The sequence below is a fragment of the Saccopteryx leptura genome, chromosome 4 (assembly GCF_036850995.1).
Source record: "Saccopteryx leptura isolate mSacLep1 chromosome 4, mSacLep1_pri_phased_curated, whole genome shotgun sequence".
NCBI classification, from domain to species: Eukaryota; Metazoa; Chordata; class Mammalia; order Chiroptera; family Emballonuridae; genus Saccopteryx; species Saccopteryx leptura.
Window position 1 is genome coordinate 40,606,669 of NC_089506.1, and position 22,976 is coordinate 40,629,644.

At 36.6% G+C, this 22,976-nt stretch overlaps 1 protein-coding gene across 2 annotated transcripts in view; it reads right to left on the reverse strand.

Annotated features, from left to right (window-relative positions):
* TNFSF13B (TNF superfamily member 13b) overlaps nt 1-22,976 on the reverse strand; it is a 49,587-nt gene that overhangs the window by 16,246 nt on the left and 10,365 nt on the right. Inside the window, exon 3 of one of the 2 annotated variants that reach the window (XM_066380571.1) lies at nt 16,330-16,386. The exons of the other annotated variant lie outside the window; for it this stretch is intronic. Coding sequence (XP_066236668.1) covers nt 16,330-16,386 — 57 coding nt within the window. The remainder of the gene's footprint in view (nt 1-16,329; nt 16,387-22,976) is intronic. 2 annotated transcript variants of the gene reach the window in all.

Below are 22,976 nucleotides of genomic sequence, written 5' to 3' on the forward strand. Positions count from 1 at the left end.
TTTCAAAAGGAGAAATGTACCTCATGTTTATGGCAGCATTGTTCACAATATAAAGCAGATTTTGATGGACATAAAGGGCGAGATCAACAGCAATACTATAATAGTAGGAGATTTTAATATCCCACTAACATCAATGGATAAATCCTCAGACAGAAAACTAACAAAGAAACAGTAGCCTTAAATGACACACTAGATCAACTGAATTTAATTGACATCTTCAGAACCTTTCACCTGAAAACAGCAGAATATACAATCTTTTCAAGATCTCATGGTACATTCTCTAGGATAGACCACATGTTGAGACACAAAACAAGTCTAAATAAATTTAAGAAGATTGAAATCATATCAAGCATCTGCCCTGATCACAATGGCATGAAACTAGAAATCAACTACAATAGAAAAACTGAAAAACATTCAAACACTTGGAGGATAAATAGCATGTTATTAAATAATAAATGAGTTACCAACAAGATCAAGGAAGAAATAAAAATTTCCTTGAAAAAAATGAAAATGAACATAGAACAACTCAAAATTTATAAGACACAGCAAAAGCAGTCTAGAGAGGGAAGTTCATAGCATTACAGGCATACCTTAAGAAGCAAGAAAAAGCTCTAAACAACTTAACCCTGCATCTAAAAGAATTAGAAAAGAGAACATATAAACCCCAGAAGAAGTAGAAGGAAGGAAATAATAAAGATCAGAGAGGAAATAAATGATATAGAGGCTAAAAGTATAATACAAAAGATCAATGAAACCAAGAGCTAGTTCTTTGAAAAGGTAAACAGGATTGACAAATCTTTAACCAGACTCATCAAGAAAAAAAGAGAGAGGACTCAAATAAGTAAAATTAGAAATGAAAGTGGAGAAGTAACAAATGACACTGCAGAAATACAAAGGATCATAAGAAAATACTATAAAGATCTATATGCCAAAAAATTGGACAACCCAGGTGAAATGGGATAAATTTCCAGAAACATACAATCTTCCAAAACTCAATCTGGAAGAATCAGAAAACTTAAACAGACCGATTACAGCAAATGAAATTGAAATAGTTATCAAAAAATTCCCAGGAAACAAAAGTCTTGGACTGGATGGCTTCAGAGGCAAATTTTACCAAACATTCAAAGAACTAATAAGCTATTTCAAAAATTCAAGAGGAGGGAAGACTTTGAAGCTCCTTTTAGAGGCAAGCATTATCTTCATTCCAAAACCAGTTAAAGACACTACAAAGAAAGAAAACTATAGGCCAATATCTCTGATGAATTTAGATGCTAAAATTCTCAACAAAATATTAGCAAACCGGATCCAGCAATACATTGAAAAAATCATACATCATGATCAAATGGGATTTATTCTGTGGAGGCAAGTCTGGTACAATACTCACAAATCAATCAATGTGATTCAGCACATAAACAAAAGGAAATATAAAAATCACATGATTATATCAACAGATGCAGAAAAAGCATTTGATAAAATCCAGCACCCATTTTTGATCAAAACTCTCAGCAAAGTGGAAATAAGAGGAACATATCTCAACATGATAAAGGCCATCTATGACAAACTGACAGCCAATACCGTACTCAATGGGCAAAATTTAAAATCAATCCCCTTAAGATCAGGAACAAGGCAGAGGTGCCCCCTTTCACCACTCTTATTCAATATAGTTCAGGAAGTCCCAGCCACAGCAAGCACACAGAAGAAATAAAGGGCTTCCAAATTGGAAAAGAAGTAAAACTATTATTATTTGCTGATGACATAATACTGTACATAGAAAACCCTAAAGTCGCAGTCAAAAAACTACTAGACCTAATAAGTGAATTCGGCAATGTGGCAGGATATAAAATCAATATTCAGAAATCAGTGGCATTTATATACATCAACAATAAACAATCTGAAAGAGAAATTAAGGAAACAATCCCCTTCACTATCACAACAAAAAAATAAAGTACCTAGGAGTATATTTAACCAAGGAGGTAAAAGACTTGTACTTGGAAAATTATATAACATTGTTAAAGGAAATCAAGAAAAATTCAAACAAGTGGAAACATATACCGTATTCATGAATAGGAAGAACAAACATCATTAATATACCTATATTACCCAAAGCAACCTATAAAGTCAATGCAATACCTATCAAAATACCAATGGCATACTTCAAAAATATAGAAAAAATTCAAAAATTTATATGGAACTAAAAAAGTACACGAATAGCCTCAGCAATCTTGAAAAGTAGGAGGTATCACACTTCCTAATATCAAGTTATACTACAAGGCCATTGTAATCAAAACAACATGGTATTGGCATAAGACCAGGTATACAGATCAATGGAACAGAACAGAGAACCCAGAAATAAACCTACAACTTTATGGTCAATTGATAATTGACAAAGGAAGTAAAGAGCATACATTAGTGTAAAGATAGTCTCTTTAATAAATGGTGTTGGGAAAACTGGACAGGTAAATGCAAAAAAATGAAACTAGACCACCAACTTACACCATTCACAAAAATAAACTCAAAATGGATAAAAGAGTTAAATGTAAGTCACTAAACCATAAACATCTTGGAAGAAAACATAGGCAGTAAACTCTCTAATATCTCTTGTAGCAATATTTTTGCCGATTTATCTCCACAGGCAAGTAAAATAAAGAACAAAATAAACAAATGGGACTATATCAAACTAAAAAGCTTTTGTATAGCAAATGTCACCATTATCAAAATAAAAAGACAACCCACACAATGGGAGAACATATTCACCAATACATCTGATAAGGGGTTAATAACCAAAATTTATAAAGAATTTCTAAAACTCCACACCAGGAAGGTAAACAATCCAATTAAAAATGGGCAAAAGAACTGAACAGACACTTCTCCAAAGACGACATACAGATGGCCAATAGGCATATGAAAAAATGTTCAATGACACTAATCATTAGAGAAATTCAAATTAAAACCACAATGAGATACCACCTCACACCTGTCAGAATGGTGCATATTCACAAAACAACACACAATAAGTGCTGGTGAGGGGGTGGAGAAAAGGGAACCCTCCTGCACTGCTGATGGGAATGCAGACTTGTGTAGCCACTATGGAAAACAGTATGGTGTTTCTTCAGTAAATTAAAAATGGAACTGCCTTTTAACCCAGCTATCCCACCATAATAAGGTGACCAACCTTTTTTATAATGAAAAGGAGGACAAAAATAAATTGAAGGAAACAATATCATAAATAAAAGAAACATTTTATTCATTGCAACAATACTACACTATAATATGATAAATGTATAATAAAAACATTTGTAATATTTTATATTGTAATTATGTTTACATGCCTATTAATTTTTAATAATAATTATAAGAAAAAAATACTCATTTATATAGAAATATGTCACATCACATGCAATGGATCAACTCTGCATCAATCAAATATGGACATTTACAGATTAGTCTTCCAATATCAAAAAGGAAGACATGTAGAAGGACACTTTTCAAGGGAGGATGGAACTTACAAAAGAAGGACTGTCCTCCCTAAAGGAGGACAACTGATCACCTTACACTATTAGGAATATATCCTAAGAATACCAAATCATGGATTTAAAATAAGATTTGCACCCCCATGGTTATTACAGCATTGTTTACAATAGCCAAGATCTGGAAACAGCCCATTTGTTCAACAGTGGATGAATGGATTAAAAAACTGGTAAGGCCCTGGCCGGTTGGCTCAGTGGTAGAGAGTCGGCCAGGCGTGCAGGAGTCCCGGGTTTGATTCCCAGCCAGGGCACACAGGAGAAGCGCCCATCTGCTTCTCCACCCCTCCCCCTCTCCTTCCTCTCTGTCTCTCTCTTCCCCTCCCACAGTCAAGGCTCCATTGGAGCAAAGTTGGCCTGGGCACTGAGGATGGCTCTATGGCCTCTGCCTCAGGTGCTAGAATGGTTCTGGTTGCAACAGAGCGACGCCCCAGATGGGCAGAGCATCGCCCCCTGGTGGGCATGCCAGGTGGATCCTGGTTGGGTGCATGCAGAAGTCTGTCTGACTGCCTCCCTGTTTCCAACTTCAGAAAAATACAAAAACAAACAAACAAACAAACAAAAAACCTGTGGTACATATACACAATGGAATACTACACAGCCATGAAAAAGAAGGAAATCTTACCTTTTGCAACAGCATGAATGGACCTGGAGACTATTATGCTAAATGAAATAATCCAGGCAGAGAAATACAAATATTGTATGATCTCACTTATATGTGGAATCTAAGGAACAAAGTGAACTGAGGAACGGAATAGAGGCAGAGGAGGGGTCACAGGGACCAGATGGATAGCTGTCAGAGGAAAGGGGGATGAGAGGATGGGTTTAGAGAAGGGGAAGGGATGAGTGAAATTATATATACATAACACAGAGATACAGATAACAGGACAGCAAATCCCTGAGGGAAGAGGGGAGGGAGTTAGGGAGAGGGGGGGAAAAGGGGTATAGAGATACAGGGGTGGGGGGTGAGGGTGTTATATGCAGTGGGACACTTGAATCTATGTTATCACAATAAATTAAAATTAATTAAAGAAAAGAAAAAGAAATAACAGGAGCTAGGCAGGCAGGACCATGTAGGCTGAGCTACCGAACACCAATGGGAGGTTCCTGGAGGGCTGTGAGTAGTGGAAATAGCACTCAGTGTAGAAATACCACTCTGTGTAGAAATATCACTTGATGGCTACAAAATAAGAAAAGGTGCAAAACTAGAGGCAAGAAAACTAACCAGGAGAGAGATATTAGTGATTTGTAGTAGGATGGTGAGATGGGAATGAAGAGAAATAGATTAATTCATACTATATTTATGAGCAGTAAATGATAGGGTTTTGAGATTAATGTAGTGAGTAAGAGGGAACAATCAAAATGATACTTGGAATTCTGAATTAAAGAACTGAAGATACAGTCATCACACTTACTGAAACAGGGAACACTGGAGGAAGAATAAACTTGGGGAAAGTTCTAGAGTTCAGGCAGGGATGAACTCTAGTTCTTACTTTGATGCCAACATATTCTGGAAGAGGTTAAATAGACAGAGGTAGGTATAGACTTGGAACCCCTGAAATAGATTTGTGCTAATCAATGTACATTTAAGTCATTATCACAGAGATGTTAAATGACAACATAGGAGCATTTAAAAATGCCAAAAAAAGAAGAAGAATGAAAAGAGAATGGGACGATACCAGAGATCTAAAGAACACCAATATTGAAGAAATAATACATTTAAGAGTTATTTGCAAAAGTGTTTTAAAAGGTGTGGTCACAAAGTTCATAGTTAGAGAAACAAACCAAGACATGCAAATGATGCAAGAAAAAGGGGATCATCAAGTCTCAAATTCTATCGAGAGATTAAAGTAAATTTCAGCTTGACTGTGGTGGCACAGTGGATAAAGTGTCAACCTGGGACACCAGTTCAAAACTCCAGGCTTGCCTGGTCAAGGCACATATGGGAGTTGATGCTTCCTGCTCCTCCCAACTTCTCTCTCTCTCTTTCTCTCTCTCTCATCTCTTTCTAAAAAAATAAATAAAATCTAAAAAAAAAATACTTAAAAGAATTTTAAAAAATAAAATAAATTTCATCACTGTCTTTATGAAATAATTAACTTGGATTGAAATAAACAAGCGACTGCCACTATCAACATGATTTTGTATATACATATTTTTCTTAACGTCCTGTAAGTTATATGAAAGAAACAAACAGCTCTATGTTATCCAAAACAACAGCAAGGGATGCCAAAAGCAAGTAAGATCACACTGAGGCTGATGTGGACTTGAAGAGAAAAAACAAACAAAACAAAAACATGAGAGGGCCTGGCAGTGGCAAACCTCACAAAGAGCCAAAAAAATCAACTCCCTGCCTGAGCAGGCAGTGGTGCAGTGGATAGGGCATCGGACTGGGATGTGGAGGACCCAGGTTCGAGACCCCGAGGTCACCAGCTTGAGCGCAGGCTCATCTGGTTTGAGCAAAGCTCACCAGCTTGAGCCCAAGGTCACTGGCTTGAGCAAGGGGTTAGTCCATCAGCTGTAGCCCCCGGTCAAGGGCACATATGAGAAAGCAATCAATGGACAACTAAGCTGTCGCAACAAAAAAACTGATGATTGATACTTCTCATCTCTCTCCGTTCCTGTCTGTCCCTATCTATCCCTCTCTCTGACTCTCTCTTTGTCTCTGTAAAAAAACAAAACAAAACAAAAAAACAACAAATCAACTCCCTAAAGGTGAACAACCCTTCATTTATATACATAAATTTCTTAAAGACAATCCAAGAAATTTTAATGTCAGCTAAAGCATTTGGGAAATTGGGAGGGGGAAAAAAAACTAACTTAAATGAACATAAAGGTTTCTGAAAAGAAAACAAAATAAGATGGAGATTAAGACAGAATTAATAATTTAAAATAAGAACGTAGAACAATAAAATATAGAAGACAGGTAAAGAATTACCAGTATATACATAAATGGAACCCTGAAAGACAAAACAAACAACAAAACGTCAAGCAGAGCAACCATCAAGAGCTACTACAGACAAGGAACATTACATGCCAGGGAAAATTCATTCAGAATAATTTTATTAGTTTCTTGCTGCTGTAACAAATGATCACAAATGTAGTGGTTTAAAACAACACATATTTATCTCACAATTCTAAACATCAGAAGTCTCTCTGGGCACAAATCAAGGTGTTGGCAAGTCTGGGCTTTTTTCTGAAATTTGGAAAACCTATCCTCTGCCTTTTCCAGCTCTACAGTCTGCCTTCATTCCTTGGCTCACGGCCTCTTCCATCTTCCCAGGCAGCAAGCACATCACTCTGAATTCGGTTTTCATCAACATATTGCCTTCTCTGACTCTGACCCTCTGAACCCCCCTTAAAAAGACCTTTGTGATTATAGTGGGCCCACCCAACTAAGCCAGAGTAATCTCTCCAAATTCCTTATCTTAATCATACTTGCAAATTCCCTTTTGACCTGTAAGCTAATATACTCACATGTGTCAGGGATTAGAGTATGGACATTTATTCTACCTACCACAATAGTCAATTCTGAGATAGATACACACACATACACACACGCACACACACATACTCACAGGTCTTTGGGTTATGATGCTCACTCCCATAAACACCTAAAATAATTGAGACGTGAGTGTTTTGGCTTATGCCATTAGCACTGTACTTACGGACTATGTGGGTGAACTAGTTTGGTTGCACACAGTAGAAGAATACACAGTACAGGGTACAGTCCAGTATTTATGCCTGTTTCCTTTTCTGTGGCTTAGTTGTGTTTTTATGTTATAGATTATAATTTTACAACTGTGTTACAACAGGTAAGTGATTTAGGCTAGGGTGTGTTTTGACTTACATTAAAATTCAGATTACATCACTTTTGTAGGAATGGAACTGTGTCATAACTCAAGGACCCCGTGTGTGTGTGTGTGTGTGTGTGTGTGTGTGTGTGTGTGTGTGTGTGTGTGTGTGTTTTGTTTTTTAGCTCTTTTGAGAGAGAGAGAGAGAAAAGGACAGAAAGACAGGAAGGGAGAAAGATGAGAAGATGAGAAGCACCAACTCATAGTTGTATCACCTTAGTTGTTCATTAATTATTTTCTTATATGTGCCTTGACCAGGGGCCTCCAGCCAAGCCAATGCCCCCTTGCTCAAGCCAGTGACTTTGGCCTTCAAGCTAGTAACCTTTGGGTTCAAGCCAGGTATCACAGGGTCATGTTTATGATCCCATGCTCAAGCTGGTGATCCTTGCGCTCAAGCTGTGAGCCCACTCAAGCTAGCGGCCTCAGGGATTCAAAGATGGGTCCTTAGTGCCCCAGGCAGATGCTCTATTTACCATACCACCTCCCGGTCAGGTTGAGATATATATTAAAATAAGTATTTTTATTTTTAGGTGAGAGGAAGGGAGATAGTGAGGCAGACTCCCACATGAGCCCCGACCAGGATCCACTGGGAAACTCTGTCTGGGGCCAATGCTTGAGTACCGGCCTATTTTTAGTGCCTGAGGCTGACATGCTCAAACTAACCAAGCTATCCTCAGTGCCCATGGCCATGCTTGAACCAATCTACCCATTGGGTATGGGAGAGGAAAAGGGAGTAAAGGGAAAGAGGAGAGGGGGAGAATTAGATGGTCACTTCTCCTGTGCACGCTGACCAGAAACTGAACTCAGGACGTCAATACATCAGGACCAACACTCTATCTACTGAGCCACCAACCAGGGCTGAAATAAGTATAAGTATTTAAGGTATGTAAATAACTCTCCGTGTAACCATACAAGAAAGTGAAGCCACTTATGAGAAGAAATATTTATCTTACCTTAGTTTTCTTCAAAGTGCATATAATGTCAAAAGACAGTGGAGAAATTTCTATAAGATACTCAAGTAAAGAAAAAGTAAAGTGAGAATTTTGTATCTAGCCATCTGTCCTCATAGTATAAAAACTAAAAAGAAACAGCTTTATCAATGCAAATAGTCAATGACTATTGTTCTCATGAGCTCATTTTGAGTAAACTAGTATAGAATTAAATTCAGCAAACTAAGGCATGAATGAAAAAACCATAGGAAAAGGATTTACAATAAGTACTTAATATATTCATTTATAAAACCAAGACAAAAACACATAAAGTGAACTGTTTGACAGAAAAGAATAAAGTAGTTTTATGTCACAACTATGTAGAAATTATATAACTAACAAATATAGAGAGGTAGAAGAGGGAAAATATTGGTAGTAAAACGATCAATTATCTTAATTATGATAGCTGGTGTTTAAAGAATATAAATTAAAGTTGACAGATCAAGTAATAGGAATATAAACATTTTAACAGTAAATAGATAAAAATTAAGAAATATAAAAGTCCTATCCAAAAAATGTACGGTGAACAGGAGAATAGAGAGATTAAAGAGACTAAAATCATATTAATTTTATCATAGATTAGAATAGACAATCAATAGACACTGTCTAAAGATATAATTATAGATGTCATAGAGTAGAAATGGCAGAGTAGAAAGTAAAAGAAAATTACCTTCATTGAAGCAGCAATTAAGCTAAAAAAAACTCACAGAATCAATATTTTTGGATCTAGGAAATCTGTATGTATGTAAAAAATTTAGTAGTGCCAAGAAAGCACTTAATAAAAAGAAGAAAAAAAAAAGGCCATTAAATTTAAGTAAGAAAGTACTATAGTATTTTTGCTTATTCATTGACTATCTTCCATTCTCCATTTGGCAGCAGACATGGAAATATTGGCCTGAATCCTAGGTAGCACCTTGACTTGTCTGGAAGCTCCCTTCAGATGGAAGCAGCTCTCCAGACTGTTATCAATCAAAAGATTTAAAGACATATACTACCTGTAGCCACTTGGAACAAGAGACAGCAGATGGAGCAGGCAGCTGACTAACAAAAAACCTGAGAAGGAGTAGGCTAAGGAGGAAGATACTTAAGGAATCAGTGCTTTCATGTGCTAATCTCATACACCAAGGAATCTGTAATGCAACATGCATGCCCAAACTCGTTCATGCTCAGAAAAGATCTCAAAAATGCTATGCTAACCACTCTAGTTGATTTTCAGTGTCTACACAAGTTGGAAGGCAGATTTGCTGGCAGCCCAGCTAAATGTTGAAGGAGTGCCCCAGCTCAGAGCCAATCAGCTAAAAAAAAAAAAAAAGGGATTTTTTTTCTTCCTGGTATTTAAGTGAATCTCTGTCTGGATTAGGATTAGAGATTAAAATAATAACAATAAATCTCTGAAATATCTCCCTGGATAAGGAAAATAAAAAAAAAACAAACTAATGGGACCACATCAAACTAAAAAGTTTTTGCACAGCAAGGAAAACCATCAATAAAATGAAAAGACAACCTATTAAATGGGAGAAGATACTTGTTAATGAAACATCCAATAAGGGGTTCATATCCAAAATTTATAAAGAACTCAGACAACTCAATAAAAAAAACAAACAACCTCATTAAAAATTGAGCAGAAGACTCAAATAGACACTTCTGCAAAGTACACATAGAGATGGCCAATAGACATATGAAAAGTTGTTCAACATCACTAATCATCAGAGAAATGCAAATCAAAACCACAATTAAATATGCACCTCACACCTGTCAGAAGGGCTGTCATTAATAAATCAAGAAACAAGTGTTGGTGAGAATGTGGAGAAAAGGGAACCCTCATTCACTGTTGGTGGAAACAAAGACTGATGCAGCCACTATGGAAAACAGTGGTGAGGTTCCTCAAAAATTAAAAACAGAACTGTCTTATGACCCAGGGATTCCACTTCTGGGAAGATAGCCAAGACACTAATTCAAAAGAATATATGCACCCCTGTGTTCATTGCAGCATTATTTATAATAGCCAAAATATGGAGGCAACCCAGGTGCCCATCAATAGATGAGTGGATCAGAAAAGCTCTGGTACATTTCAACAATGGAATACTACTTGGCTATAAAAATAAATGAAATCTTACCTTTTGCAATAGCAGGGATGGACCTAGAGGGTATTATGCTAAGTAAAATAAAACAGATAAAGAAAAATGTCATATTGTACGGGGTTGAAGGGTTCAGTAGTAATAGTTCTTAGCAAGAATAACCTGTCTCATGAACAATAAAATCTTTGCTTTACGTCCTTCCACGGAACGTAGGGAGTTGTTTTGCAAATGCTATAGATTCCCATGGATTCAAGACAACAGTACCCTGGAGACAAAGCTAAAGAACATCTTTAAGGCCACTGCTGATGTCACGCAAGCATCCTGGAGGACATTCCTGTATGCTAGATCCCAACCACCTGCACTCTACTATGTGACTAACATGCATAGATAGTAATAAATCACCAACCTTCCCAAATAGATATAAACCAGCCAGTCAGCCGAGACTGTTAAAACAGTTCTGTTTTGTTTGTTTTTTTTTAACATGAATCCACTGCCTTCTTAGGTTGTTGGCAATCTGAATAAAAGACACTTTTTATACCACTTGGACCCTGGTTCCACAAAATAAACAAACAAAAAAGAAACAGACTGACAGATACAGAGAACAGACTGATGGTTGACAAAAAAGAGGGGGTTGTGGGATGGATGAGAAAGGTAAAGGGATTAAGAGGTAGAAATTGGTAGTTACAAAATAGTCACAGAGATGTAAATTATAGCATGGGGAATATAGTGAATAATATCATACTAACTATGCATGCTACAAGGTGGATTCTTGAAATATCACTCTGTAAAGTACATGATTGTCTAACTACATCTGAACAAATATAGAATAACACTGAGTGTAAACTGTAATTGAAAAAAACATTTTTCTTTTAGTGAGAGAGAGATAGACAGACACACAGGGACAGACAGGAAGGGAGAGAGATGAGAAGCATCAACTCATAGTTGTGGCACATAGTTGTTCATTGATTGTTTTTGCATATGTACCTTGGCGGGGGGGGGGGGAGAATCCATCCAAACCAGTGATCCCTTGTTCAAACCAGCAACCTTAGGTTCAAGCCAGCGACCATAGGGTCATGTCTATGATCCTGCGCTCAAACCAGTGACCCAATGCTCAAAGTGGTGAGCCCATGCTCAAGCTACATGAGCCCACATTCAAGCCAGCAACCTCGGGTTTCAAACATGGATCTTTAGAGTTCTAGGCCGACACTCTGTCATGCGAAAATTTTTTAAATTATAAAAAAATTATGAACATAAGTAAAAAAAATCAAATCAATTTTATGCTTTTAAGCAGATACTTCTATATAAACATCTAAAATAAATGTTTAAATTTTTTAAATATACATCATACCTATCATTTTATAATGTGCTTCAGTCAACATTAAAATATAAATATTAAACTATATGTTGATATATGCTCTAATTAGTCTTCACTAATAAATATATATTCTATGAAAGAAAATCAGGTTGACTGCAGAGAAAACAGCAGAAGATTTCAGTGACCACACAGAACAAGAAATACAATCTTTGCCAAACTATATTTGGAAAATCAATAAGCAAATGGACAACTGCAGTTCACAGTAATCAACAGCAAACCCATGGGATGGGGAACATATAATTTCTAGACTTATCACATTGTAATATTTAAATAGTTTAATTTTTAAATAAAAACACAAAGCACATAAACAAACAAAAAAAGCATGAATCATTCACAGGAAAGAAAAAAAAGAGATAAATTGGCAGAAACCCTTCCTGAGGAAGTCCAGACATTTAACAATAAAAAAAGACTTTACAACTTTTAAATACACTTAAAGAGCTAAAGAAAATCATGGACAAAGAAATTAAAAACAGCAGAGCTCTGTTTGAATAAACAGATACTACTAGTAAATAGATAAAAATTATTTTTTAAAAGGGAACCGAATAGAAACTGTGGAGCTAAAAAGTAAAATAGCTGAAATAAAAAAAAAAGTCACTGGAGAGGTTACAGAAGAGATAGAGCACACAGAAGACAAAATCAGCAAAGTTGAAGGTAGAACAATTGAAATTATCCAGTCTGAAGAGCATAAAGAAAAAGGAATGAAAGGAAGTAAAGAAAGCACGAGGGACCTGTAGTACTCCATCAATCACACTAATATACAAATAGTGGGACTTCCAGGAGGAGGAGAGAAAGGGAAACAAAGAGTATTTGAAGAAATAATTGCCAAACTCTTCCCAACTTTGAAGAAAGAACAAATCTATACATCCAAGAAATTGAATGACTTCCAAGAACTATAAACTCAAAAAGATCCATATCAAGGTACATTATTAAACTGAGATAGACAAAAACAGGGTAAAATCTTGAAATCAACTAGAGAGAAGCAACTCACATACATGGGAGGCTGAATAATATTAACAGTTGATTTCTCTCTTGAGATCATGGACCTAGGCAGTAGGATTATATACAGTGTGTCCGTCAAGTCATGGTGCACTTTTGACTGCTCACAGGAAAGCACCAAAAGACGATGAAATCTGCACCAAATAAAAGGAAAACTTTCTGAGTTTCATACCTATTCAGTACAGTTTGATGTGGGCTCACGCACAGATTTTTTAGGGCTCCTTATGTAGCTATCCCATATAGCCTCTACAGACTCGTCACTGACTGATGGCCTACCAGAACCGGGTTTCTCCACCAAACTGCCGGTTTCATTCAACTGCTTATCCCACTGAGTAATGTTATTCCTATGTGGTGGTGCTTCATTATAAATGTGCCAATATTCACGTTGCACTTTGGTCATGGATTCGAATTTAGCGAGCCACAGAACACACTGAACTTTCCTCTGTACCGTCCACATCTCGACTGGCATGGCCATGGGCTTCTCCACTGTATACACGGTGTTATGTCATCATCTGTGTATGCGCACATGCTGCCACATCATCCTACAGAAACTGGGAGGGTTTTCCTTTTATTTGGTGCAGATTTCACATTTCTATCATCTTTTGTTGCTTTCCTGTGACCAGTCAAAAGTGCACCATGACTTTACGGACACACTGTAGTTAAAGCTCTGATACTCCTCTACGGAAACACTGATTTAACAAAAACGTTGGAACCAAAATACCTTGAAAAGAAATTCAGGATCCAGCTAAGAAGCAGAAGTATCCTAAAGGAGCACAAAGTGAGAAGTAGCCCTACTTATTGGTAAGAGGAGCAATTTCACTGTACTCACATCAGTCCCTCCCCTAAAGTCTTAGCTCAGCATCAAGAAAACCGCCTCAGCCCACGATTCTGATTCTCCCACGATTCTCCTGAGGAGGGATGGGGAGAGTGCCTGCTGTGAAGCTGGTTTCTACTTTGCCTCACACCGAGCACCAGCACCGAGAAAGCAAAGGAGCTTGGTCCCCTGATATAGTTAGAAACAAAGAAAGGGGGACAGCATCCCCTGATAACCAACATTTTGCATAATTGAGGAAATGCAGAGAACTTAGGCTTTTCCTCCAGGAGGGAAGAAAGGAAGCAAAGGAGGTCTTGTCCCCAATGTGATTATGAATCACTGATGACCAATAAACATGTCCTCTAGTCAGAAGCATTCCGGAAGAGGTAGCTGCTTCTCCAAATGTACAGAGAACAAAGCAAATCTGCAAGAAGTATGAAGAATAAGAAAGCACAACACAAGCAAAGAAAAGAAACAAACCTCCCAGTAAATAACCTGAAATAAATGGCTGAAATGAGATGTAAATCACTTTCACTCTACTGTAAAAGTTAAAAGTATTAAGAATTATAACTATAATAATTTAGTAGTTACACAATATAAAAAGATATAAATTGTCACATTGCTAGCATAAATTGTGAGGGAGGAAGAAGTAAAAGTGTAAAGTGGCTGAATGGATTAAAATCCAATCATGTGTTGCTTACAAGAGACTCACTTTAAGGACATAGATAGGCTGTTACTGAAGGGTCAGAAAACTATTCTATGCAAACAGTAAACAAAAGAGAGAAGTGGCTATTCTTATATTTAAAAAATGCAAAGCTGAAATCTGTCACAAGGGACAAAGAAGGTCATTATATGATGATCATCAAGAAGATATAACAAATATAAATATATATGCACTCAACATTGGAGACTCTAAATATATCATATATAGAAAATATTAAGTGATCTTAAAAAGTCGGTAATAGTACAATAACCGTAGAATTCAGTACCCCATTTCAAGCAATGGACAGATTATCCAAGAGAAAATCACTAAGGAAACAAAATATGTACTTGAACAACACTATAGACAAAGTAAATTTAACAGATATACAGAATATTCCATTCTGCAATACCAAAATATACCATCTTCTTAAGTGCATAAAGAAAATTCTATAGGATAAATGAAATGTTAGGGTATAAACTAAATCTCAACAAATTTAAAAAGACTGAAGTCATATCAAACCTCTCTTTCAATCACAACAGTATGAACTAGAAATTAGTAACAGGAGGAAAACGAAAATTCACACGTGCATGAATGTTAAACCACCGCACCCCTGAACAACCCATGGGCCAAAAAACAAATCAAGAGGTAAATGAAGAAATATCTTATGACAAATAAAAATGAAAACACAACGTATCAAAACTCCCGGGGCACAGTAGAGCAGCACTGCTGAAATGTACAAGCTCTCTTACATTTATTTACATACTGTCTAGAGCTTGTGGCATCACAAGGCCAACCCATGGGTCCAAAAGGCGAGACACCCAGATGAGGACCTGGGATTGGTGGAGAGCAGCCACCGTGCCAAAAAGATCCTAACACCATGCAACTGGAGCTGATACTCGCATTGGAGTAGCAGCTGTATCTTTTTTTGTGATTTTTAGCATGTTTTTTTGGCCCAGATGTGTAAAACAAATCTTTTCCAAGTTATATTTTTACAACTTTTATCTTTGGAGCTTAAGGGTTTTTATTTTGGCTTAATTTCTAATTCTTGGGAAACGGTCTGCTGCCTATTAAAAGTTGTAAACATATGACTGAAAGACGCAGAGTAATAAATAATAATAGAATTACAAGTAGTTTAATATTTATATTACATTTGAAATAATTAAAGTCACATAGAAAAATACGGGTGGCAAGATAGCACTCCCTGGAGTCATTACAGAGGCCAGTCCAAATTTGTTATCTGTTCTTGTTTCCCCATTCCTGGCTCCAGTTTAACCTCCTGACACTTTTGAACTCCCTTTTATGGTTCACAACCCAAACATTCCCTTGCCCCCTGCCTGCTTTATTTTTCTCAACAGAATTTAATTTCAGAAATAGCATTTACATTTTACTTGCTCATTTCTTTTTGTTTTTCCTTGGTCAGAAGGTAAATTCCATGAAAGTAAGGAACCATTTGTATTTCAGTCAGTGCTGAGCCCCAGTGCCCAGTCACTGTGACACTGTAGATTATTAACCATTATATGTAAAATATAAAGTTGTGATTTCAGATTGAAGATTTATTATAAAATGTTATATTTTCTTATTTGTGCATTTTATATTTTACTAACAAATTAATATATTGATATGTTCGGTTTTATAATCATCCTAGTATGATTTCTACAACCTAATATAATAAGATAATATCTGTGAAGATTATCTTGAGGTATTATCGATGAAATAATAAAAAATTAATTTGTTTTAGTGTCTGTTTATCATGTTAATTATTTTAAATTTCTATGCATTTGTCTCTAAAATAATTGTTTTAAAATATTAGATTAGCCTAAATATCAATTCCCTAATTACTTTGAATAAATGTATTATATTACCTCTGACTATAAGAAGTTTTAAGGTAGAAAGATGATTTGAACTGAAGTTTAAATATAATCTTTAGATGTAAAACTTGTAAGTGATTGGACTATACTGAATTCTAAGTGGAAAAATGACTGGGACTATTTATTACCTTTTCGTATAGTAGGCATGTCACTGTCTGCAATCAGTTGCAAGCAGTCTTGAGTGACTGAAAAGCAAAAATGTATCATTTTAGTTACTCGAATAGAAGTAGAGAGGGAACTAAGATGACTTAGAATACAAAGCTACAAACTCAGTCTCCAGTAACTCTGAATCTGTTATACTTTCAACATGGCTTCAATAGTGTTCTTAAAATTACTTTATGAAATTTGCCACAGGTTTTTACCATAATTTATCTTGAAATACAATTTGTACTTGAAAGTCATGTTTTGAAAAATCTCTATATGCTGTTAGAACACAGTAAATATATCATCTTTATAGTTTAACCTAACTTGCTTTAAAATGTTAACATATACAAAGCAAATTCGGTCTTTGTCATTTGCTTTCTGAGCCTATCAAATTCATGAGTCAGTTAAACTTTCAAAATATTCTAAAATAATTTTTTGTTTCAAAAAAATCTAATAGTAGATAACAAGTCCCTAGTACCAAAAATACCACTATTAACACTACTAAAAATAAAATTAATTGCTAACATCTATTGAGCAGCTACAAATCCAACTTCACAAAAACCCTAACAATTACATACTGAAAACTAAGTCTTGGAAAGTGTAAATAACTGCTTAAAACCTGAGGTGAAAACCACATCTGTTTTGCTCTGGAGCCAAAATCAAGCTCTCGTTAAAGTATTTGGACCAATAAGACAAGAGATATATTTGAACCAATAAGACAAGAGATAGAACATCTTTTAAAAATTAAATGGGGCCCTGGCCGGTTGGCTCAGCGGTAGAGCATCGGCCTAGCGTGCGGAGGACCCGGGTTTGATTCCCGGCCAGGGCACACAGGAGAAGCGCCCATTTGCTTCTCCACCCCTCCGCCGCGCTTTCCTCTCTGTCTCTCTCTTCCCCTCCCGCAGCCAAGGCTCCATTGGAGCAAAGATGGCCCGGGCGCTGGGGATGGCTCTGTGGCCTCTGCCTCAGGCGCTAGAGTGGCTCTGGTCGCAATATGGCGACCCCCAGGATGGGCAGAGCATCGCCCCCTGGTGGGCAGAGCGTCGCCCCTGGTGGGCGTGCCGGGTGGATCCCGGTTGGGCGCATGCGGGAGTCTGTCTGACTGTCTCTCCCTGTTTCCAGCTTCAGAAAAATGAAAAAAAAAAAAAAAAAAAAAAATTAAATGGAAGATTTTTCCTGAGACTACTTAATCAGTAAATTTGGGGGGAAGCACCAAGTCATATCACGTATTACATGTACAGCAGAATATTCCAGAGAGTATTCAAGGGAATAAATAACTATTCTGTTAAATAAAGACATGCCATCAGGTAAAAGCAAAATGGACTGTAGGAGAAGAAAGTAAAATAGTAAATATCTTTGAAAAATATAATATAAACCTGTGCCCCTATTTTAAATTAAGAAACTATTAGTTTAGATTTGTTTTTATCTAGCAAGTATTTTATTTAGAACTGAAGTAATACTTTAAAATATGCTTTTTAATGTATAGATTTTAAGAGAATTTCTGCTTCAGTTGATTAATTGAAAATTTTCTAATATTTAAAACATGGAATAGGCCCTGGCAGGTTGACTCAGTGGTAGAGTATTAGCCCAGTGTGTGGCTGTCCTGGGTCTGATTCCTGGTCAGGGCACACAGGTGAAGCAACCATCAGCTTCTTGACCCCTCCCCCTTTCCATTCGCATTCTTTCTCTCTTCCCCTCCTGCAGCCATGGCTTTACTGGTTTGAGCACATTGGTCCCTGGTGCTGAGAACAGTTCTGTAGAGCTTCCACCTAAGGCGCTAAAAAATAGCTAGTTTATGCCTGAGCTGTGGTGGCGCAGTGGATAAAGCATTGACCTAGAATGCTGAGGTTGTTGATTTGAAACCCTGGGCTTGCCTGATCCAGGCACATACAAGAAGCAACTACTACAACAAGTTGATGCTTCTCACTCCTACCCCCATTTCTCTCTCTCTCCCTCCCCTAAAAAATAAAAAACTAAAAAATAAATAAAATAAGAGGATAAGTAAAAAATAGCTCCTTTGAGAGCATGGCTCCAGACCAGGGTTGCCAGGTGCCTGGAGCGCATGTGAAAATCTCTCTATTTCTCCTCTTCTATTTTGAAAAAGGGAAAATAAAATAAAATAAATAAACTACGGAACAATATATAATATATGTATAATTATATGATATTCTGAGGCTATACAAATCCATTTATCTAAAAAGAATTGTTAAAGGGAGGAGTTATCACATAAGAAAATGTTAAGATTTTTTCCTTAACATTTAAAGGTGAAATACAATGTTAAAAACTACAATTTCTTTATAACCATGAAACATTTCTATCACATTTTTATGTTACTCTGATCAATTCAATAAGAGTAGTACTGTTTGGTTTACTTTGTGATTCTTTTATTGATTTGTAAAACAAGGCTAGTCATGCCTGTGTCATAGGGAAAATATGACTCATTAGTGCAGTTACTATGGCAGACCCTCTGCCATGAAAATATGTAAAAACATAACAGGTAGAACAGTTGTGAATTAAAAGGCTTTGAAAAAAGAAGAAAACATCCAAAGCAGATGAAGTCTGAAGGGGACAATATATAGAGTTGCCAGATTAAACCTATTTTAAACGTGTTTTTATTTTTCTAACAAATACTTTTTTATTGTTTTAAAAGAGAGCTAGAGATGGACAGATAGACAGGAAGGAAAAGTAATGAGAAGCATCAACTCGTAGTTGCGGCACCTTAGTTGTTCATTGATTTGCTTTCTCGTATGTGCCTTGACCAGTGGACTCCAGCAGAACAAGTGACCCTTGTTCAAGCCAGTAACCTTAAGATTCAAGCTATTGACCTTTGGGCTCAAGCCAGCAACCATGAGGTCATGTCTGTATCCCATGCTCAAGCCAGTGACCCCACACACAAACTGGTGAGCCCACATTCAAGCTGGAAATCTTGGGGTTTCGAAAAAGGGTCCTCAGTGTCCCAGGTCAATGTTCTATCCAGTATACCACTGCCAGTCAGGCCTAACAAATACTTCTTAAGAAATGACTACTCAAAAGGTACCATAGTTCTGTGAGGGAGGCAAGGGTCAATCAGAGCACCTAAAGCTGTAATACTCCATGTGCACAGAAAAAAGAGGATGTTGACAAATGTCAAGGTCAAATTTCCATCTTTCCTTTGTTGTTGTGTGTGCATGTATATTACAAAGATTAAATGAGACAATGCATATAAAACATTAGTACTGTATCTGGTACATAATATTTGCAAAGTCACTTTTAGGTATTATTTATTATTAATAGTAGTGCTAGCATTATAGTTCCTAAATAAGAATTTACACAACAAAATAATTTGCTGTTACTCAACATTTGATAAATAAAACCCAACCAACTTCACAATTAAAATAGCATTTAAATGTTTTCTATACAGCCCTAGCTAGTTAGCTTGGTTGGTTAGGTGCAGAGGTTGCTGGTTTGATCCCTGGTCAGGGCACATACAGGAACAGATCTGTGTTCCTCTCTCTCTCTCTCTCTCTCTCTCTCTCTCTCTCTCTCTCCCTCTCTCGCTAAAATCAATAAATAAAAATTTTAAAAAATTAAATATTTTCTATACAAAATATATTTTGAGTTAGAAAGCTATCTTTTAGGTGTAATATTCAAATACCATTTAATCAGGAAAAAGGACTTGAAAGTTTATGGGATTGCTATAATGTTTTACATTGCTTTTTCTATTGAAACTAAATCCTTTGAAACTGGAATCTGATTTTCTATACATTGTTCCAATGAGCTATGGAAAACTATCATAAATAATCCAATTTTTATAGATTATATGTGGTTCCCATAAAAAACATCACACATCTGCTCAATCCATGTGTTCTATACCAACTAATTTTTCATATTTCTTTAATTAACCTGACTGAAAAAGTTTAATTAGAAGAAATCTCTTAAAGATCTAAATATTGATCTAATGCTCGACACAGATTTGTAAAGAAATTGAAGGAAGAGTTACTTTGGGATAAACATTTCTACTAGAATGGAAATACAAGAATTGAGGAGTGGAAAATTAAATCATAAAGTTTTATTTGACCAATGACAAGTAGTTTTCTTGGGTGGCTACTTATGAAACCAGTACGAGTTGAGACAGTTCTAAAAACTTCTTTAGAGAGCTAGATTGAGAAGTATGTACTTGGCTTACTATAAAATAGAAAAAGAAAATCAGGAATTCTTAATCTTGAAAGGGGCCAGCCTGATACATGTTGATCATACATGTGTTTATGTGTAGAATGAGTTGCCATAAAGGGAGACAACAGCAAGCCAAATTTCAGCTGTAGTCTGGTAATAAATATAACATGAGGATGAGCCGATTTAAAAGTCTGTGAATAATAATGATATGTGTTTGAAGGAGAATTAAAAACATATAATAAACACAAATTTTCAACTCTAGCGAATTCAGAAAGATGGTAGTACTATAATGGTCCTGGGAAAGTAAGAAGGAATGTTGTTATTTATTTATTTATTTTTAGTGAGAGAGACAGAGAGAGAAAGACAGAGAGAGAGAGACAAATAGGGACTGACAGGCAGGGAGGGAGAGAGATAAGAAGTATCAATTCTCCATTGCGGCACCTTAGTTGTTCATTGATTGCTTTCTCATATGTGCCTTGACTGGAAAGGGGTGTCTCCAGCTGAGCCAGTGACCTCATGCTCAAGCCGGCAACCTGGGGCTTCAAGTCAGTGACCTTTGGGCTGAAGCCAGCCACCATGGGGTCTTGGCTATGATCCCACACGCAAGCCAGCAAACCCACGCTCAAGCTGGTGAGACCAAGCTCAAGCCAGAGTAACCCGCGTTCAAGCTGGCAACCTCAGAATTTTGAACCTGGGTCCTCTGCATCTCAGTCTGACACTCTATCCACTGCACCACCACCTGGTCAGGCAGGATACTGTTTTTTTGAGGGCTGGAAAGGAGTGGATAAAATAAAACAGAAATAACTACAGTTGACAGGAGTAAAAAAAAATATTTGAATTAAAGATTTTCTGTGTGTGTGTACATACAGAGAGTTTTAAGCATTGATTGGGCATTGCCATGTACTACTCATAGTATAATTATGTTCTATGCCTAAAGCAATGAAGGATATGTAAATAGTAGCCCTTTACATAGCCTCATAATCACTAGCAGTAAAAACAAACAAAACAAAACAAAAAAAATACACCATCTCCATCTAATGCTTCATTTTACAATCAATCAAATATTTTTATTTAAAATTACTAATTTTAAAGTTGAGTCATAATCACCACAGGATTTTTTCTTTTGCCATGACTTCTTTGCATTATTTTAGAATATTTCTCGATTAATGATGAATACTCAGAAGACACTGGATATCAGTAACTTACCAGTGAAAAACAAAATGCAAACATGTCTGAAGACAAGGAAGGTAAATCAAAAATCAAAATATACTTGAATGTCTCTAGAAAGGTAATAATAAATTTCACTATTACATCTTCAACTTTCTCTTGGACAGTTCAATCTAGATGCCACAGTGATACCTCAAGTTCAACATAAGCCAAATCTAACTTTTTTTTTCTTTTCTTTTTTCTTTCCTTTTCTTCCCTTTCTTTTCTTTTTTCCTTCCCTCCTTCCTTCCTTCCCTCCTTCCTTCCTTCCTCCCTCCCTGCCTCCCTCCCTCCTTCCCTCCCTCCCTCCTTTCCTTTCTTTCTCTGTCATTCTCTCTCTCTTTCTTCTTTTTATTTTTGTGAAAGGAGAGGAAATAGTGAGGCAGACTCCTGCATGTGCCCCAATCAGGATCCACCCAGCAACCCCATCTAGGGACGATGCTTGAGTACTGAGCTATTTTTAGCACCTGAGGCTGACACACTCAAATCAATGAAGCTAGACTCAATGCCTGGGGCCACGCTTGAATCAATGGAGCCACTGGCTGCAGGAGGGGAAAAGCAAGAGAAGGGGGAGAGTGGGGAGGGGAGAAGCAGATGGTCACTTCTCCTGTGTGCCCTGACCAGGAATCAAACCCAGAACGTCCATATACTAGATGATGCTCTGTCCACTGAGCCACCCTCTAGGGCCTCAAATCTCTTTATTTTCCTCACACACTCACTTCTTATTCCTCTTTTTTCTTTCTTAATGAATATATAACTTTCCTCTGAGTTTCCCAAGCTAGAAATGTTATACACATGCCTGATTCCTTCCTTCTCAATCTTGAAATTCAAATAATAAGCAAATTTTAATGGTTTAAATTTTTCAGTTTTGTATAATTTAGGTTTTACATCTCATTCAACAGTTTTACTGGGCACTATATTAATGTCATTTGTTGTGCTAGGGATAGCAAAAAAAGGAGACATAACTATCTCAAATAAGCTTAAATCTAGTGAGAAGAACAGGCATGAATCAATATGATAAAAACAGAATTAAACTTGCAACTATATGAGGCAGAAAGTGAATGGTGACATCTGAACTAAAATCAGAAGGGAATAAGAAGATTCTAGACAAAATTAATAGCCATAAGTATGTATATAGAAGGGCTGATATGGGAGAGGCACAGAAAGTATGTACGGAAGGAAGGGAGAGAATGATAAAAATGGGAAGACAAGGAACAGGGTACCTTCTGGTCAGATTCTTACCTTTATCATTTTTGACAATTACATTAGTTTA